Source organism: Puma concolor, chromosome B3 (genome assembly GCF_028749965.1).
Source record: "Puma concolor isolate L17-30 chromosome B3, mPumCon1.1.hap2, whole genome shotgun sequence".
In the NCBI taxonomy this organism is placed as follows: Eukaryota; Metazoa; Chordata; class Mammalia; order Carnivora; family Felidae; genus Puma; species Puma concolor.
The window spans coordinates 80867824-80887267 of NC_141672.1; the positions used below are offsets into that span (position 1 = coordinate 80867824).

Here is a 19444-nt window from a genome sequence, read left to right on the forward strand (position 1 = left end):
AGACAAGTCATTTTCCAGAAGGTTACCTTTAATGTCTATGCTAAATAAATAACATTTACACACCAGACAAAACCATCATAGGCTTTTATAAGAATCAAAAGTTAAGAATCCAAGTTAAATGTACAGAGGCACATCACCTATTTTAAATTATAAAATCAAGTATGTGAATGTAAGAAATCACTTTGATTAAAAATTTCCAAGCTTAATTATTCCTCCTTAAATAATTTTAAATCCTATATTGGACAAAACAGCTACAATATATTTGTGCAAATTAACTATAAAACATAGTATGGCTCAAAAGTCATCAAATCTTTCTGCAGCATCATTCTCTAAGAACACACTTGAGTCCTTATTCTGCTTTAGCCATTATTCTTCGTCCAAGGGAACCGGCTGTACACATCTACAGACCATATAAACCCAATTATTCTGCCCCAAATTGGAATAAAAGATTAAGTTGCTATTGAAGCAAGTTAATTTCTAGGGATTCTGGCATAAACCATAAATATCAACGTAATTCAAGAAATAAGATCTGTAGGGCTTATCTCTTCCCTTTACGGGTTAGAAATTTCTTGTAGAAACCTTCTCTGACTCAGGAGGAATAACAGGAAATAGTCACAACTCGTTCACTCTTCCTATCACACTTAAAAATAAAATTCATACAATTTTCAAGAATTAATTTCTCATAAACCCAGCCAACAACTTCTTTCAAAAGGTAAAATGTAACCTCTGCTTGAAGAGATCACAATACAATTACAAAATTTAAATACTGCCATAATTAAGAAAAACAAGTCATTTATACAAGTGTAAGAATTCAAGTTGCTTGTGCACTGAAATTAAAATCTATCACTTAACCTTCCTGAGCTAACAAACCAACATGCAGATTATCCTGCAAGTCCTATCACCAACAGCTAATTTTATTTACATTAACAAGTATTAACATCTACCAATTACAAGTCTACAGGTTTACTCGTTGGTAGTAACTGAGCTTTTCCGATGGGATTTTTTGGAGAACCTTTATACCAGACCCTTTCTTTTTCTGATGGTTTCCTAAGGACTCTGCTATTTATCCCAGGAGAAAAGCCCGCATTATTATTTACAACAGATTTTAATATGTCATGATTTGTCAGGTCATCCAAGGGAACCTTAATTTGGCCTCTGGACACCACTTCCTGTTTACAAACTCTGGTAGACCCAAGAGAAGCATTCGTGGAGTCTGGGGGCCTGTTGGTCTTTGAGAAAGATTGAGAAGTTAACTCCATGCTTGATTTCAAAACTGTATCAACATTGGACTGTCCACACCCCGTAAACTTCTGTTCTTTAGGACCTGATTTGGTATATGAAATCAAGGAATCTTTTGATGTACTTTCCATACCAGAGGAAAGAGCACTGTCACAGCTCACTGACTTCACCAGAGGAGAAGCAGCATCACCAAGACTCGCCAATTTGTGCCGTACAGGTTGTCTGCTATACTCCAACAAGGAGTTAATCCTTCTGACAGACTGACGAACAGGTGTACGCTGAAACTTAAGAGGTGACTTTGCCTTTGTTCTATTTGGTTCATTTAAAGAAAGCTTGTTAAACCACTGTATGTGGTCTGACACATTACCACGCTCTGTCATTTGTAAGCTTTCAGAAACCGTAGCGCTGCAGGTTTCCACCAGCGACTGCTGCTTAACAATTCTCACAGGCCTGCATTTGGACAAGTTTGTTATGTTACACGTGATGGGCTCTGAGGAAGAAGTGCTAGCTGCATGCTTCGCCAAGTTCTCTTCGATCATATTCTCGCTCTCCCTTAATTCAGGATTTACTTTATCCCCCAGAGACTGCTGTTCCTTTACGTGTTCATCACTAGGCAACTCTTGCTTAACTGAATAGTCTTTAGGTATATTTGAACAAATGCTTTCTTCATGTTCAATCTTCACATGAGTTGAATAACATTTTACAGTTGCTTCTCTATCCAAATTTTGAGTTTGATGGAGTGAGATGTCTTGTTCTGGAAAACTATGTTCTTCTTTACCAGTTTGATGTTCATTTGATTCTATCACAGTCAAATCATTAGTCTCAAACAGATTTTTCTCTGGACTGTATTCTATAGAAGATGTTTCATTTAGTTTTACTTTCCCCACATTAGTTACTGATGACTGGCTGTGATTTATCAATACATGAAGATTACTTCCAGATTCGGAAAATGCTTTCTGAATTTTCACCAGAGTCTCTGTGGTCAAGTGATTTTCATCCCCACTAAGAGAGCTTCCAGTTACACTGTTATGCTTATCCTGTACATTAGAAAGGGTGCGTTCATATGAACTAACAGGTAACTTTTCAACTGAAGTATCAGGCTCCGAAGAAGAGCTTTCCACCTCAAGATTTCCCTTGATTGGAGAAACTTCATTTGTCACCATTTCTTGAAAACCGGAATTAGTAGGTCCTGTCCAAGACATCCGGTAACTTGTTCCATCTAGACGCTCTGGGGTTAATAAGTTCTCCTCAGACTTACTGATCTTTTTTGAACCTAAAATAAAGCAGTTCAGTCTTTTTAATCATTTATATTTGAAACATATTTCAAATATTATTCAAACACATGGCATATAAAGGTATTAAGCATTTAATTTCAGTAAGTTAAGGATTTGTGTTAAAAGAATAATTTTTAGTATAAAAACGTCAAACTTTTTGTATTTATAAGCATCCTCCAATTGTTCAAACAAACATACAATCCCAATTCAAACATTTTTACTTTTCAAACATGAATTTTCAATTTCTAGAAGAGTAAATTACTTAATATATTTTACCATAAAAATAATTGAAGGTTATATGTCAATTACGTCTCAAGCTGGAACAAATTTTTCAGAAAAACAATGAAAGTAGGTTTTTTTGCGTAAAACTAACAATACCATGTAAATGTACCTTTCTTTGTTAATCTTTCATCAATATCTGGGCTAAAAAGGAGACCTGTTTTTACAGATTCAATCCTATTTTTTAAACTTTGTTGATTTGCAAGTCGTCGACCGACATTTTCGTATCTATCGACACCAGGACACCCATTCTGTGAAGAAAAGAAAATTGAAAATGTTTTAGTTAAGAAATAAACCTAGTTAATTCAGAATATTAAGACCAAGTAAATTTTTTGTATTTATCAAAATCCTCTACAGCTGATTGAAAAATATATAAAAAATTGAAAAACAATTTGTAGCCAACACAAATTTACTTGCATGCATGTTGATGAAAACTGTAAGCTTTTGACTTGGCTCTTAGTTGATATTTTATGATCTAAAATAAAAACAGCCTCACATATTCATGAACTAAAAAATTTCTTTCTTTTGTGAGGACTCTGAGCCAGGGCATGTTCACAACAGTGAGTGAACAAAACAAACAGACCAAAATCTTCACCTCACAGAATTCACATTTTAGATGGGGTGATTTTGATCAGGACAAGAAAAACCGTAAATTATTTTGTATATTACGCAATACACAAGGTGAGAAGTGCTATGGCAAAAAGTAAAGCAGGGTAAGAAGGCTCTGGAGTGACGAAAGGTGGGGCTGTCATTTTAAACGGGAGTGACTGGAAGATGACTGGTGAGTAAAGAAAAATGTGAGAGGGTAAGAGCCATGAGGATAAAAGGGAGAAGAACATTCCACAGAGAAGAAAGGCCAGGACAGTCTCCAAGGCTGAAGTCAGGAGGGCTCAGAGAGGCAGGCTGGATCCAGTCCCGTGGAGAGGCACTTGTAAACATAAGAATTTTACCTTTTTTTCAGAGTGAAATGAGGAGTCTTTGGAGGATTCTGAGCAGAGGAGTGACAGGACGTCACTTGGGTTTTTTTTTTTTTTTTAATTTTTTTTTTTCAACGTTTTTTATTTATTTTTGGGACAGAGAGAGACAGAGCATGAACGGGGGAGGGTCAGAGAGAGAGGGAGACACAGAATCGGAAACAGGCTCCAGGCTCTGAGCCATCAGCCCAGAGCCCGACACGGGGCTCGAACTCACGGACCGCGAGATCGTGACCTGGCTGAAGTCGGACGCTTAACCGACTGTGCCACCCAGGCGCCCCTTCACTTGGGTTTTAAAAGAATAATTTTGGCTCTAGTATTGCAGCAAGGTAGAAGCAGGCAGACCTACTAGTAGGGCCTTATTGCAGTAATCCAAGCTGGAGATGACAGAATTTAGAGAATGGTGGAAATGTAGTGCCAGTGAGAATTGGTCGGTCTTGATATACTCTGAAAGCAGAAGATACACAAGATGCCCTACTGGTTTACACAGGATGTGAGGAGTCAAGAATGCCTACGTGGTTTTTGGCCGAAGTGGCCAGATGAGTCGCCATATGTGAGATGGTGAAGACTACAGGTAAGAGTGTGGTTGGTGGAGAGGGGGAGGACTGGAGAAAGAGCAACAGTGAAGAAATGCATCTTGAGAGCTCTATCTGGGACAGGTTACAGGTGAGTTGTCTACTGGATGGACATCCAAGCAGAGAAGTCAAGTAGGCAGGTGCTAAACAGTCAAGTTGTTCAGGAAAGCATTTTGGTCTGGAGATATACATTTGGAAGTCTTAAGCAAATATAGGACATTTAAAGCTAATGAACACTTTGAGTAGAAAGAGAAAAGAGAAGTCCAAGGACAAAGCTTTGGACACTCTAATGTAAAGGAATTAGAAAACTAACCCATGAAGAAGGAAGAAAATCATTGAGTAAAGTGTCCCTGAAGCAAGGAAGGGAAATATGCAAAAGAGGAGCACGTAACTAGCCAGGTGAAGACTAACAAGGACTGATCACTGGTTTGAGCACCACTGAAATCATGGATGACCTTGAGAACAGTTGCATGGAGTATTGGGGATAAAAGCCTCACTGGAATGAATCAGTTTAAGCAGAACAGAAAAGGAGGAAACAATCAGTATTGATTCACATGTAAGAGTCTGGTATAAAAGGGGAGTAGAGAAGGCAACTGTGGCTGGAGAGGCAGGGTAGAGGGTCTTTCACCACCACATCTACACTTTATGCTAATATGAACATCAGTGAAATGGTGAAAGACACTTACTGGGTCTTTGCTACTTTTCCCCAGACTAAATTTCAAACGAAGAGATCTTCGGACCTTTTCTTTACGACTGATCTTAGGAGAGAAGCAGCCTGCTTTTCCCGATTCCACCCTAAAATAGAATGGCATTAAAAAATGTCAGCATAAAAACTGGAGGCATTCTCACAAAATGAAATTTTCAAGTCCAGAGCAAATTATATTGCCAGCAATTAAACAGTTAGTAATTTTCTAAAATCAGTTAAGCTTTGAGATACCATGTATGGGGGCATCTCGGTGGCTCACTCCGTTGAGTGTCTGACTTTGGGTCAGGTCACAATCTCACGGTCCCTGAGTTCAAGTCCCACACTGGGCTCGCTGCTGTCAGCCCAGAGCCTGCTTTGGACCCTCTGACCCCTCTCTCCCCCCACCCCCACTGGTGCTCGATCAAAAATAAACAAACGTTTAAAAAAAAAAAAGAAATACAGTATAGGAACACATTATATTTGTGTATAAAGAGGCCTCTCCTGTTTATCTCAAGAGTTATTTAGTCACTTATAAACCAGAATCATTAGAACAGACTACCTTTAAATTAGCAGGAAATTAAAAAATTACACACATCAACATACAATAGGATTTTAAGCAAGCAAGTGGACTCAAATTAAGACTCTTTCTCTGGAGTATATACAAAGGGCACTGATTAATAAGACAATAAAGGCAGAGAGAATTTTTAAAAATTATGATTCAAATATGTTTCTCAGCAGAAAGACAAACAAAGCATTTTATTTACTATATACACCAAATGTTTATCCATGAAAACAAAATGTCCTGGATGTATTACCTGCAAATTTTTTTACTTGCAATCCTCTTACTTCGCCTTAGCACACTTGTACTGATCGAATCATTTCCACTGATGGCTACAGGAGAGAATGAACTCTGAGCTGACCCTTCGGGGCTTGTATCAATGTGAACTATAAAAATAACCACATATAATACACCACACATACTTTCTTTTCCAAGTGTAAAATATTAGTAGCAATTAGGTTTAAAGTCTTAATATCCAACCCTAAGCAACAACAAAATCACATAATTTCTGGTAAGAAACTTCAGAAGCCAAATAAACTCAACTCAAAAAAAAAAAAAATAGTATCAATTTCTTACTTTTAATTTTTTGTTGGCAATTAAGGGTCAGATGAAACATGACTTTTATATCAGAGTTTTATTTTAAACTCGTTTAAGAATACAAGGGAGGTGTGAGCACTATTGCAGACTAGAGAAAGAGCAAGCTTTCCAGACAGGCAGACTTGAGTTTGTCCCACCACTTACTAAATAGCTCTGAAAATGGATTTCTACAGTAAATATAAAAACTACTGTTATATATTTATATATGAAATGTCTAGCACAGTACCTATGTTACACAATGTTAATTATTGCTATTACCAAAAATGAGCTACTGAAAACAATTTAGAGTCCGAGTATCTAGTATGTACCTGGCTAGACAACTGCTGTCCACCTGCCTCTGTTCAATATTTCTGGCAAACAAAAACCAGTTATAAAACATGCCTACGAGTTCCATGCTAACAATAAGTGGTTACAACAGCTCATTCTGATTAAGTTATTTAACACTATACCATGAAACTATAATAAAAAATTAAGGGAAAAAAGTTATGAACCAAGGCTCTATATACATTTGAATTATATTTGAATCAAGTACAGGATATACTCAATAAACATGAACCCTCTGAACTCCTCACCTGTATTGATGAAAAATTCACACAGGTCCCCAAACAGAGACAGCATGGTTTTTTTAAGTTGCAAAAAACAGAAGGAAAATAATACAACCATCACAGAGACTTTTGGGTGCATTTGGCTGACAAAAATTTTGGAGGCCAATGTAATGTAGCCAATGTGACATAGGTAGTTTATTCTAGAGGTGTAGTCTAATCTTGAAAATGTATCAGTGGTCACAAGGAAGCACAGCCAGAATATAGGGAATAATGCAAAGTCATCACACATATAAGAAAAAAATTATAAATAGGTAATTCATGGATTATAGATTAATATAGCTGCCTTTATACATTAAAAAAAGCATCATAGCTGTTATTATCCAAAATTAGAAGCCAATCTATTTTCAATTTTACAGACAGAATTTATTGAATTGTGGCTGAGAAAGTGTGGTCAAAGAAAAATGGCGTTAAAATAACAGGTTATTGAACTTACTAATTTTTTTATTAAAAAAAAGTCATTGAAGGGAGGAGCCAAGATGGCAGAAGAGCATGGAAGTTCTTTTTGTGTCTCGCGTCCATGAAAAAAAATCACTGATTAAGCAGGCTCGTACTGAATTTCCAGTAACACAAGCAGGTTTAAACTATGTTTGGGGAGCTTGGAGAGAAGGAATCAAAAGGTTCATTTCTTGGGGCAGATGTTATAATGCTTATAAGCAGAGGCAGGCAGAATTACAGCTCACATTGGCCATTTGGGAACAGTTACTCCAAAGTAGAAAAAACCTTAATTAAGAAAACAGTAAGTTAGTTTAAAAGAACTTAAGCCTCTAACTTCTGAATACTCAAAGAAATACAGACAGAGCCTTAGAGTTCTTATCATTATATTTAAACCCATAGAGAACCTGTGAAGGACCATAAAAAACAAGTTGCTATTCTGTTCAACTTTCTAATAAAACAAACAAGGAAAATCTGAACGTTTTGGATAACGTAAACAAAAAGTTTCTGGGAAGAAGATCTCATCACTTAGCTAACAAAGTCAAAGTAAAATTCTCAACATGAACTGAAATTGAAAACCTGAAAGAATCAGAGATCACTCACATTTTGACGAAATGTGAGACAAATCTGAGATGGAAGACTCTGGGCTTAGTTGGAATTTCGTTTCTTTCTGGGCTGATCATAAGGTTAACTTGTAAGACTGACTATGAGCCAACTTGAAGGAGCCAACTCAATCTAAGATCATACTAACAAAGATCTGATACTCAAATTAGCAAAACTCAGTTGTTCTCTGGAGGCTCTGGTTGGCCACATTAGAAACTCAGAGGTCATTTGGAAGCAAATGGCAGGTCAGTAAACCATCTGGAAACCATGCCACAAGGAACAGCATAAACAAAGTTTTTAAAGCTTTTATAAAAGCTACTTGAGTATAAAACTAAAAAATCCACCCCCCCCGCCCTTCAATAGCAACCATAATGGTTCCTCCAATACCCCACCACTCTGCCTTTAGAGAAAATCAAACTGGCAATCTCAACAGAAGATAGCAACACAGCCCTAGCAATAGATCAAGAAGTAACTAAAGTGGAATTCAGGATGTCCCGTCACCTAGTATCTGAGCGCCAGTGCTATATATACACAGAAGCCCAAACTCTCACTCTGAGTTATTTATCCTAACTTTCAAACAGCATGGTCATAAAACATATACACATACACATAATAATACTGAACCAGTGTCTATTTTAGAAGTTAGAGACTTTATTTATAAAAATTCAGAGATTTGATAAACAGAATAAAGCCAAAGCTCCTAAACGGGGTGGCATTAATATGAAATAGCACTTTGCCCAGAATAGGCATTCATGTTAACATTTACAACCCAATTATACAAATTCTATTTGCTACCTGATGCTGGTGTAGAATTGTTGAAGAGATTAGTTGGCAACAACTCCAAGTTAAAATTGTGCTTGATGGACTTCCTTTTCTTACTTGAGAAACCATGAGAAGACTCTATTGGTAGTTTACGCTTAGCATTTGGTGTAAGATTCATGGGTGATATGGGTAGCTGAGCTGAAAAAACAAAAACAAAAAAACAATCATTTGTTGTTTCTCCCACAGAGTTGATAAAATACAAAAGCTTCTAATAATTTCTTCTTATAAAGCCATTACTTAGAGCTAACCAAGGAATGAGGGAATACGTTTACATTATCAAATATATGTTATAACTAAATTAACACCATCCAATTACTTAAAATGAAAAGAAAAGAGGAAAGTCACAAAGAGGCAAGATTAACAAACAATAGTAACTTAAACCAAACGGACTGAAAGACGTATATAATCCACATTAAAGAATATTAACATATGGAATAAAATCATAATCAAGGTGGGGCGCCTGGGTGGCTCAGTCGGTTGAGCAGCCGACTTCGGCTCAGGTCACGATCTCACGGTCTGTGAGTTCAAGCCCCGCGCCGGGCTCTGTGCTGACAGCTCGGAGCCTGGAGCCTGTTTCCAATTCTGTGTCTCCCTCTCTCTGACCCTCCCCTGTTCATGCTCTGTCTCTCTCTGTCTCAAAAATAAATAAATGTTAAAAAAAAAAAAAGAAAAAAGAAAAAAAATCATAATCAAGGAGTTCAAACAAACTGATCTACTTATTAGTTCTGCTTTTCATCATAAATGAGTATTAACCACTAAATTTCTTCAGTCTTTTCTTCAATCTGAAAAACAAAACAAGTGATCATATGGTCTATTATTGTGTTATTGGGCCGAATAATTTCAGCCACAAGCAAACCAAGATAAAAAAAATTGGAAGATAAAATAATAAACTTCTGGTTCTAAACAAAAATGAGATTGGAGCTATTTTCACATATTCAATAGCATCCAACTTACATTCAACAGAAAAGCATCATTTAGAAGACTAAAGATATAACTGGATACTAAAAGAAATTCTTAACTACAATTTTGGGTTCATTATATCCAATGTAATTAGTAATGTCACAACTTAGTATTAAAGTACAGTATTTCCACTGGAAATAATACTTGGATTTGATTAAACCAAAATAAGTTAGGTTATGATTACTTTTTAAATAATATACAGAAATTTTCACTTAAACAAAAAATATATAATACCTACCAGTTCTTTCCTGTTGAGGCGTAATAGAGGGTGTTCTGTTAGATTTAAGTTTATTTAATGCTCCACTAACAAAATCTGAAATGCAAAGCACATATATAATCAATTATAATTCAACATTTACCTGTCACCAATAATTCATATTAATATTTGTGGTTTTCCAGCATCTAAGTTTATGTCAGCTTACAATGAACCCCTCACTCAAGTCATGTGAGTCTGTTTACTGACACAGATAGATTACTTCCCTACACAAATCTTTCTTCGTAGCATCCTTCTTATCTACAATAGGATACAAATATTCTGACCCTCTACCCAATTCCCCTAGTCTCTACGCGTTTTTCAAGAACGTTCAGTTTGACTTCTTCTTTGGAGTCCTTGACTCCAGGGAACTTTTTCCTTTGAACACCTCTCACGTTTGTGTAAAGGTTTAGCATTCAATACTAAATTGTATTGTCATTTTTGCTTTTCACCTGCATGTGTCATGTCTTCCCAACTATACTGTAAGCCCCCAAAAGATATACACCACAGCTTAATCTTTATTATATTTAAACACATTTTAGATAAAAGCATATTGCTATACCTGCACAAAACAGGACTGCCACTACCCCTTACCTCCTACACTTTGTCTTGGCTTTCTCTTATAGTCACCAGGAGTTTCACATTCACCTTCTTCAAAACCTTCTAATGATGGAGTAGCACAGAGACCATCAATACCCAACATGGCCGGTATCTTTTCCTGGATAAAATCTGGAACATGCCCTAAACAAAAACGTTCAGAGTTAAAATTTTTTCCTCCACTTTCACTCAAAATGTTCAGATAGTATACATCAACTTTCTAACAGCTGTCTTCACAGTTCACTTGGAGGAATATGGGATCTCCCTCAAACAACTCCTGTTACTTAATAAAGCAACTACATCTTACCAATATCTGATGCATGGTCAATAAGGGTCTGTACCACTGCAGCCTGTATTCGGAGCTTTTTTTCTGTGTTAGCAGACATCTTCTCATGTCCTTCACTTGTCTGAAGAAGGTTTGGTGCAAATATTACTGCGAGATTGCTGCTATCCATCTTATTCTCACTAGACCTTAAATGAAACAAGGTTCTTCTTAGATTGACCCAGAGACAAACAGGGAGTTAAAATCATATATCGGGCACACTTTGAAGACTTTTTACTTTATCAGTCAAACACAAGTCAAAATAGTTACCCTTTGTCTACCCATCTAATGACTGGCTTGAAATAAGACATAACCAAAAACAGCTCCTGTGTGCTTAAATATATATCATAAAAACCATGCTAACCATGGAGTCCACACTTTGGGTTTCCATGCAAATTGAACATGTATATTTGGTTTTCAAACCCACACACAGAAACACTGTATTAGAAGGCTACAAGCATGTCCAGAACAAGGAGGCTCACTGACAGCTGAGAGGGGGGACAAATTTGAGAAGAAAAGAAAAAAAATTTTTTTAAAACACAGTCATCTGAAGCCATTCAGTGGACAAAGAATCCTACTGACACCAATAAGCCATTCATAATGATGATGTTAAGTCAGCGAGAAAATACTAAATCGTTCGGTATATTGATTCTTATATTATACAGGATATACTTCTTATAGTAAGGAATAATTTTTTAAGAAAAATTTCCATTCCAAATGTAATTTTAACTTATTATCTATAAGGGTAAATCAAGCTGATTAACAAACTGTCATTTCCTAAGACTTATTACTTACCTAAGGGAAACACTCTTGAGAAAGTTAAAGAAGTATCTTAATACATCGGTTGTGTGGTCAGTCATGAGACAGGAGAGCAGTAATGTAGCTTTATTCTTCTCCTCTGTTCCTAACTGTTGAGCTTTGAAAAGTGCTTCATGCAGATCAACTGGAAGAATGGGCTCCGGCAATTCCCTGAAAAACTGCTTAAGAAGTCCTGCAACATCACAAGGTGGTGCAGAAGCCAGGCAACTTTCACCATGATCCAGTTTATTCTGAAATAAATAAAATAATCTTGAGTATTTGAGGGCTTAAGAGTTTACTGCAAATAAAAATATCCCTTCTTATACTCTAGAGAGTTTTCTTTAATAAATTTCTCTTGGGGCACCTGGGTGGCTCAGTCGGTTAAACGTTCGACTTCACCTAAAGTCGTGACTTCATGGTTTGTGGGTTCGAGCCCCACATTGGGCTCTCTGCTGTCACACAGAGCCTGCTTTGGATCCTCTGTCTCCACCCCCCCAAAAAAATAAACATTAAATATGTATATTAAAAAAAATAAATTTCTCTTAACACTTGTTTTACTATACAACATGCCATTTTAGAAGGCTAAAATTAAAAAAAAAAAACATTTCCTTTCATATAGTTTATAGCAATAAAGGACCATGAATTTGAACATACTCTGAACTTTTAAACCATTATATAAATAGATTGTGGCAATCATTTCACAGTATATACATATAGCATTAAGTTGTATACGTTAAATATTTGTCAATTATATCTCAATAACACTTACAGCATTATATAAATGCTGCACAATTCCTTTTAGAAAAAAAGGTTCTTCTGCCATGAAAAAGGCTATTTGCAAATTCAATTTCTATTAGTAATTCATGCAATAGTTCTAAATATTTAAATTCTAAAAACCAAAAAGTGGCACAAATGAAAAATAATAGTTCAATAATATGCTTACCTTGAGGGCTCTCAGACGAACAACAGATCCTGATTTCCTAAAAAGCCCTTCTGTGTGAATATGCTCTTCTAAAGATGTGCAAGCATCAACAAGAAAACTGAAAGAAAGAACTGTTTTCAGGTGGCCAGATACACATCTAACTAAATCCTATTCTCCTACCAAAGTACATGAGCAGACTAAGCACTGTCTTTAGAAGCTTTGGTGTCAGAAATCCCTTCAATCTTTGCAATAAAAAGGTTACCTCTAGTTGTCGTTTTTGCTTCCTAAGTGGTTTATGGTCCATCTTTTTATCCAGGACAACTTCAATAAGCTGCTTAATTCTACATCCTTCTCAAACCTACTCCATTTCTCTGCTTCTGCTCACAGCACAGGGTGTGTCTTTTTCACTGCCCCCACTTCATATCCCAGTCTCTCTCAACCCTCTCCAATGAACTCTCACCCCCATTACTCCAACAAAACAGCTCTCAACAAGGTCACCAACCCATGGTCAATTGTCTTCATCTGGTTTGTCCTGCCAGCATCTCACACACTTGACCACTCTTTTCTGGAAAATATTCTTTTTCATGATAACTTCGGGTTTTCCTACTGTCCCCCTAAGTGCTCCTTCTCAAACTCCTTTCCTGGCTCCTCATTTTCTGCCAGACCTCTTCATGCTAGTATAACCCAGGGCCCTAAGGCCTTCTTCTTTTCTTTATCCTCTCTTCATGTATTCTTGCAGAGAATACATAGCTTTAAATATTTACCATCTACTACACTGGCCCAAAAAAAGGCAACATGTTTTTCTCACTCTAACATTACCTCTCAGAAAAAAAGTCAAATATATCCTAGTCCTTACAATCCTTCTCATACTTAGAAGTGTGTGCTCAATTTCTTTATACTGAACAAATTTGAACCATCGATGTTGGCTTTAATAGTTAACAGGTGATACCAACAAGTAAGAATAGATGTTAGCAGCAAGCAACTGATAGCATTGTACTGGTGCACAATGGCTGAGTGTCCCAGGGGGCGCCTGACAGAATTTAAAGTTTGTTTGTTTAAAGCGGGCATAGAAATTACAAAAAAAGATTTAGTCATCGTTACTGGGGATATATTTTGCAATTCTAAAGGTAGAAAATCATAAGCACACCTTTCATAGGTCATTTAAAAAGCAAAATAGTAAGTGCTCACCTTACAAAGATTGTCAAGTGTAGATTGTTAATCTACACTTATATGTTGAATGAGGGAAAACTGTTCCAAAGCAGCAAAGTATTCAATAAATGCTTTTGTACAATGCATCAGTTAAAAACCTAGGTTACTGAACAAGAGTAGCCAGAATAAACCCTACTTTGGATAGAGGGGAAATGAATTAGTAAGACCTAAGATAGTTTCCTTACATGTGTCTTTAAACTATTTAAGATGTAAACTTCCCAAGTAATTTCTGATGCTGTTAGTCTAAAATGTTACTTTTAAATAAATAGTAAGTGACATAGAAAAGCTCAAGTGTTACATAATCTGTATTCACAGATACTATTGAATGTTATCTTAAATATTCTTTTAGGGGCGCCTGGGTGGCGCAGTCGGTTAAGCGTCTGACTTCAGCCAGGTCACGATCTCGCGGTCCGAGAGTTCGAGCCCCGCGTCAGGCTCTGGGCTGATGGCTCGGAGCCTGGAGCCTGTTTCCGATTCTGTGTCTCCCTCTCTCTCTGCCCCTCCCCCGTTCATGCTCTGTCTCTCTCTGTCCCAAAAATAAATAAACGTTGAAAAAAAAAAAAATTTAAATATTCTTTTATCCACAAAAGAAAAAGAGAGAGAGAGAGAGACAGACAAACCAAGAAACAGGCTCTTAACTAGAGAACAAGCTGATGGTTATTAGAGGAGAGGTAGGTAGGGGGATGGGTGAAACAGGGATTAAAGAGTACACTATCATTATGAGCACTGAGTAATGTATAGAATTGTTGAATCACTATATTGTTCACCTGAAACTAATATAATATTGTATGTTAACTATAATGGAATCACAATTTTGAAAACCTAACAAAATTTAAAAACTTGTATAGGAGAAAAAAAAATACTCTCATCCAACATTTCTAAGACAAAAAAATATATAAATTGTAACTGAATTTGAAATTCAGTGTATTACTGAATATGGTCAGAACTGCAGCACAAGAATTGGTATAGAACTAAACACTCTTAGTAGAACAAAAATAACTTGCTTTTTAAACATTTAATTTATTACTGAACCTTAAATTCAATCCTAGGAATGAACAGAAATTAAAAAGTTAAAATATGTAAAAGTTTAAAAACATTTCGACATTACATTAGTTAATATTGAGAAATTCAATCATTTGCTAGTTCAAAACAAATGTGTAAGAGTCAATCAACTATTTCTTTTTAAACGCTCAAACACTAGTTTGAAATATTTTTTCTTCATCTCAAACTTAGCTTACCTTGGAATATGTCCATATTCTGGTACGACAGAATGGGGCAATACATTAAAAGGTACTCCAAATATTTTACCCTAAAACGGCAAATTCAGTTATTCTAACACAAATATTAGGCATAACATGAGTTTTCTTAAATATTAAGCAAATTAAAAACCTCAGAAAATCTTTAAAAATTGAAATCATCATCAATCAAGACAATGAAAACAATTACTATGAGGACATTTGGTAAAAGGTAACTACTATACACTAAACATTGCTAGGTGCTAGGAGTACAAAAATAGTCAAGATAAAGTCATTGTGGGTGAGGGGATGGGTGAGACAGGTGAAGGGGATTAAGAGCACACTTATCATGATAAGCACTGAATAATGTATAGAATTGTTCAATCACTACACTGTATACCTGAAACTAATGTAACACTGCATGTTAACTGTATTGGAATTAAAATTAAAAAAAAAAATACAGAAAGTCATTGCACTGAAGCAATGTAATGCATTTCATCAGTTTCCAATCCCATAATGTAAAATCAATCCAGTTAATGCTCAAAACAAAATTTGGCTGAAACACTAACATTTTCTAAAAATACTACAGGTTCTTTCAGTAACCTTATAAACACTGACCTTATACTTTCCTTCTGTCACCTTATAAATAATAAGATGAACAAAAGGTTAAATTGATAATGGTAATTCTTGTCACTCATTGAGTACTTCCTAAAATTACATCAGAAATGGTTATTTTTAGACCTGATCTTTTCCACACTTTGTGGAAAAGTGCTATTCAAACTATGTTCTGAAGTAACCAAGAAAAGGATTCTTCTGCAAACATTTAATTCACATCTAACTACTTTGAAAAATATTTGTGAAAAGTCACATTCAAATGTATTACTCATATTCAAACTTAATACACTGAAGATCCAAGACTAAATCTGTATGTTACATACTTGTGAATAAAGAATCTGCCACTATCTTTGTGGATACATTCAAACTTCTTAAAAACGTGTTACTGATTAAGAAGGTTGCAGTTTTGCCCTGGATTTAAAAACAAATACACGCATGTATATATCTGCCTATACAGAATTGGATAAGTGGGTATACCCAGTCTCATAAACATTCATTTAGCTTAGATGCATCTGCTCTCCAAGAATGCTCTCGAGGCACTTATGTGATAAGAGCACCTTATTTAACCTTACGTTGACAAATATCATTCAGCTCTGTCAGCTTTTCAACAGAGTAACAAAATCTTGCCAGTCCTTTTCAAGCATCTGGCTCCATTCAACTGGTGAATACAGAAGGCAGTACAGGATAGTGCTTAAGGGAGCAGGCTCCTAGTGGCAGGACTGCCAGGTTTCAAAGGTTGGCTCTTCTGCTTATTAGCTGAATGATCTTGATCAAATTAATTTTGTATGCTTCGGCACCTTCACACAGGTCCTCCGTCACAGAGTTACAGAGAGAATTAAATGAATTAAAAGATGTAAAACATTTATGGTCGTGTCTGACATTGAGTAAGCATTCACAGAATATGTGTTGCTGTTAGAATTCCCATTTCAAGGTGAGCTATTAAAAAAAAATGTTAGTGTGGGAAACCCCTTATTTGGGTAAATCAGAATTGTCTTGATACTGGACAACCAAACAAAATGCAAAAATCAGATGCTGAAGCTGATTATAAGTCTAGAGATATCTTAACATACACAGAATTCACGGTTTTTTCCTCAAGTCTATTATTCTCAATAATGGACTCACAGTAATTGCTATAAGCTCATAAAATAAAACTAACAAGATGCTTTTTAAACTTTGTGTATTGGAGTATCATTTACAATGTACTTAGTACCCACCCCATCCCCCACCCCACCGTTTTAGAATTAAGATTCGGAAAGGGTCAAGGGGGATCAGTAAGTTTTCTAAGTAAGTTAATAGAATGTACTTAGAAAACTACAAGAAATCTAGTTTTCAAATATTACTTATCCTGTTTCCATTCCTATAACACAACGATCTTCTGTATTTCTTTCCCCAGAACTTATCGCTATATCTGTGGCTGCTGCTTCATGTTTCCTACGGTGGCACTGCCCATGGCCACTCTTGACCTTAATATTTATTAGAATATTTTTATTACAATTTCTAGCCTGACTACCCATTAGGATCTAGACCAATGACTGCCGTAACAACCATCATTAACTGAATATGTGGCATGTGACAGGCACTGTGCTAGTCCAATCTACAGATCTTACCATTTTTAAATCCCCTAAATGACCCAAGGAGAGACATCATTATTCCCATTTTATAGAGTAGGAAACTGAAGCTTGGGAAAATTCAACAAACAGCCTAAGATCACATATCTAGTAGGGGTAGAGCAGGATTCAAACAAACTCAGGTCTACCTGACTCTAAAAGTAGGTACTGATTTTCTTAAGGGGTGAAAAAACTCTGACACAAAGTCTTTCGTACACTTTCAAAACCAACTACATTTGAGACCTTGGAAAACCAGTTTTACAACCAGAAAAACCACTCCAGTTTTTACATATAAACAAATATGTTGCCACCAGCTGCAAACAACAAAAATTACTGTCTCCAGAATCTATAAGCTATTAAGAGGTATACAAATTATTTTTATTACTAGCTTTCTTATCCAAGTACTTATTTTTTTTTCAGAAATTATAAACTAAGAGCTGTGCAAATCTTATTAGCTTTCATCTCTAAATACTTAAAATAGCTTTGTATCTCAAAAAAAAAAGCAGCAAGTTTATTTTTTTTTTCAAATTAGTAAATATAGAGAGATTATCTGAAGTCTATTTCTAATGTTCTGTCACACCTCCTCTACTGACTTATTTAGAAAACTTACTGATCCCCCTTGACCCTTTCCAAATCTTAATTCTAAAACGGTGGCGCGGGGTGGGGTGGGTACTGTTTGTCTCCCTTCCTAAGATCTACTTGGGAAAATACAATAAATTGGCAACATCTGGAGACATTTTTAAATGTCAAAACTGGGAGATGCTACTGGTATCTAGTGGGTAAAGGCCAGAGACGCTGCTACACATCCCATAATGCACAGGACAGCCCCCACCTCCCACCCCAAAGAATGAATTATCTAGTTCCAAGTGTCAATGTTGCGAGGTTGAAAAACCTTGCAACTTTCTCAATGATTAAAAATCCCTGTAAAGAATCAACAATGTCATTCTTTAAATTTCAGCAGTTGACCATCTGGATTCAATCAGTCACACTTAGCCACGTTCTCTTTTGGATCCTTTGGATCCATACAGAATGAACATCTTAGCATGACCTGTAATAAGTGATGGATAGGGTGGGGTTTTGTTTTTTTTTTTTTTTAACCCAAACCTCTTTCCCCAGAACCTACCGCTGTATCCGTGGCCGCTGTTTCATGTCTCCTACGATCGCACTGCCCACGGCCACTCTTGACCTTAATGCCATAGACGGCCCGAAGCTGCTGCAACAAGGCCAACCTCACCAGCCTCCGATCCCACATCCCGGACACGTCGCTCACTCTCCGAGGCAAGATCTCAGTTCTGACCCTCGTTCGCCACCAAGTCTTCCAATTTCCAAACACTCTCAGGTTTGCGCTCCGCTCCGCTGCCTTCCGGCCAAGTCTGGCACTGTCCCGGCCCCGGACCCCAGCCACTTCCACGGCTTTTCCCTCGGTCCTCAACCCACTTGCACTGACCGTCTTCTACTTCCCTCTGATATAGCCACACCTCACTTTTCCTTCACTTACACCGGCCCTCTTTCTTGTCACTCGATCTTTTCGGCTACTTACACAGACCTCCCTTCTTTCTTCCTGATCCTTTCGGTTCCTTGTACCGACGCCTGTTACCAGCTTCTCAGCACTTCCGGCCACTTCCTAAGATCCAGCTTCCTCCAATCCTTCCTTCGCCCTCGTCTCTTTCCCAACGGCAAAACACGACCCTTCTCCTCGGCCTTCCTGCACTGGCAAGCTCAGCTGGACGTTCGTCTCTCAAGTCCCCGTCCCCAACCCCAGCCCAGCCGCCGGACCAGCCGGCTGCTCAGGCGCCTCTTCCAGTCCCGGTCCCCGCCCGGGCTGGTCGCCGCCGTCACCCCGTTTCACAGGCTGCTCTTTCCCTCCCCCATCAGCCTGCCTACAGCCCCCGGCAGGCACATCCCGGTCTGCTCACTGAAGCCACGCAACTCTCCTCATGCCTCCGCCCTCACCGCCTCTGCAGCTCCGGAGCCGCAATCTTTCCACCTTCACTTCCAGCCCAGGCTCAAATGGCAGCGCCAAACAGCGCTCCGCGCTCTGATTGGCCCGTTTCTCATTTCAAAATCAGGACCTCAGAGAGTGGCCAGGAGCTGCCTGTCTAGTGAGACGCGGAAGGGCGTGGTGGGCACAACTAAGAAATATGAAAAGAGAGAGGGGAAAAAAAGGTGAGTTCCACTTGCTCCTCCATAGCCGTATTTTTGGAGGAAAGTACTGTTTCAAGCTCATTTTAATATATCTGGCCTGCGACTGAGACGATACATTCGGGGAAATGTAATAGACA

General features: G+C 37.3%; 1 protein-coding gene across 2 annotated transcripts; it reads right to left on the reverse strand.

Annotated features, from left to right (window-relative positions):
• Positions 1–10: 10 nt before the first annotated feature.
• On the reverse strand, positions 11–19190 carry ARHGAP11A (Rho GTPase activating protein 11A). Of its 2 annotated transcripts, none has more exons than XM_086710292.1 (12): positions 18286–19190; positions 14944–15014; positions 12518–12614; positions 11572–11825; positions 10762–10925; positions 10452–10598; positions 9843–9917; positions 8618–8782; positions 5842–5917; positions 5028–5136; positions 2905–3043; positions 11–2512 (listed from the first exon to the last, which is right to left on the reverse strand). In XM_086710292.1, the coding sequence occupies exons 1-12, from the start codon at positions 18412–18414 to the stop codon at positions 948–950; spliced, it is 2991 nt and encodes a 996-aa protein (XP_086566418.1). In that variant the 5' UTR covers positions 18415–19190; the 3' UTR covers positions 11–947. The 2 variants fall into 2 exon arrangements, with proteins under 2 accessions (XP_086566418.1, XP_025775497.1); XM_025919712.2 differs by having other exon boundaries at positions 5842–5971.
• Positions 19191–19444: the final 254 nt, after the last annotated feature.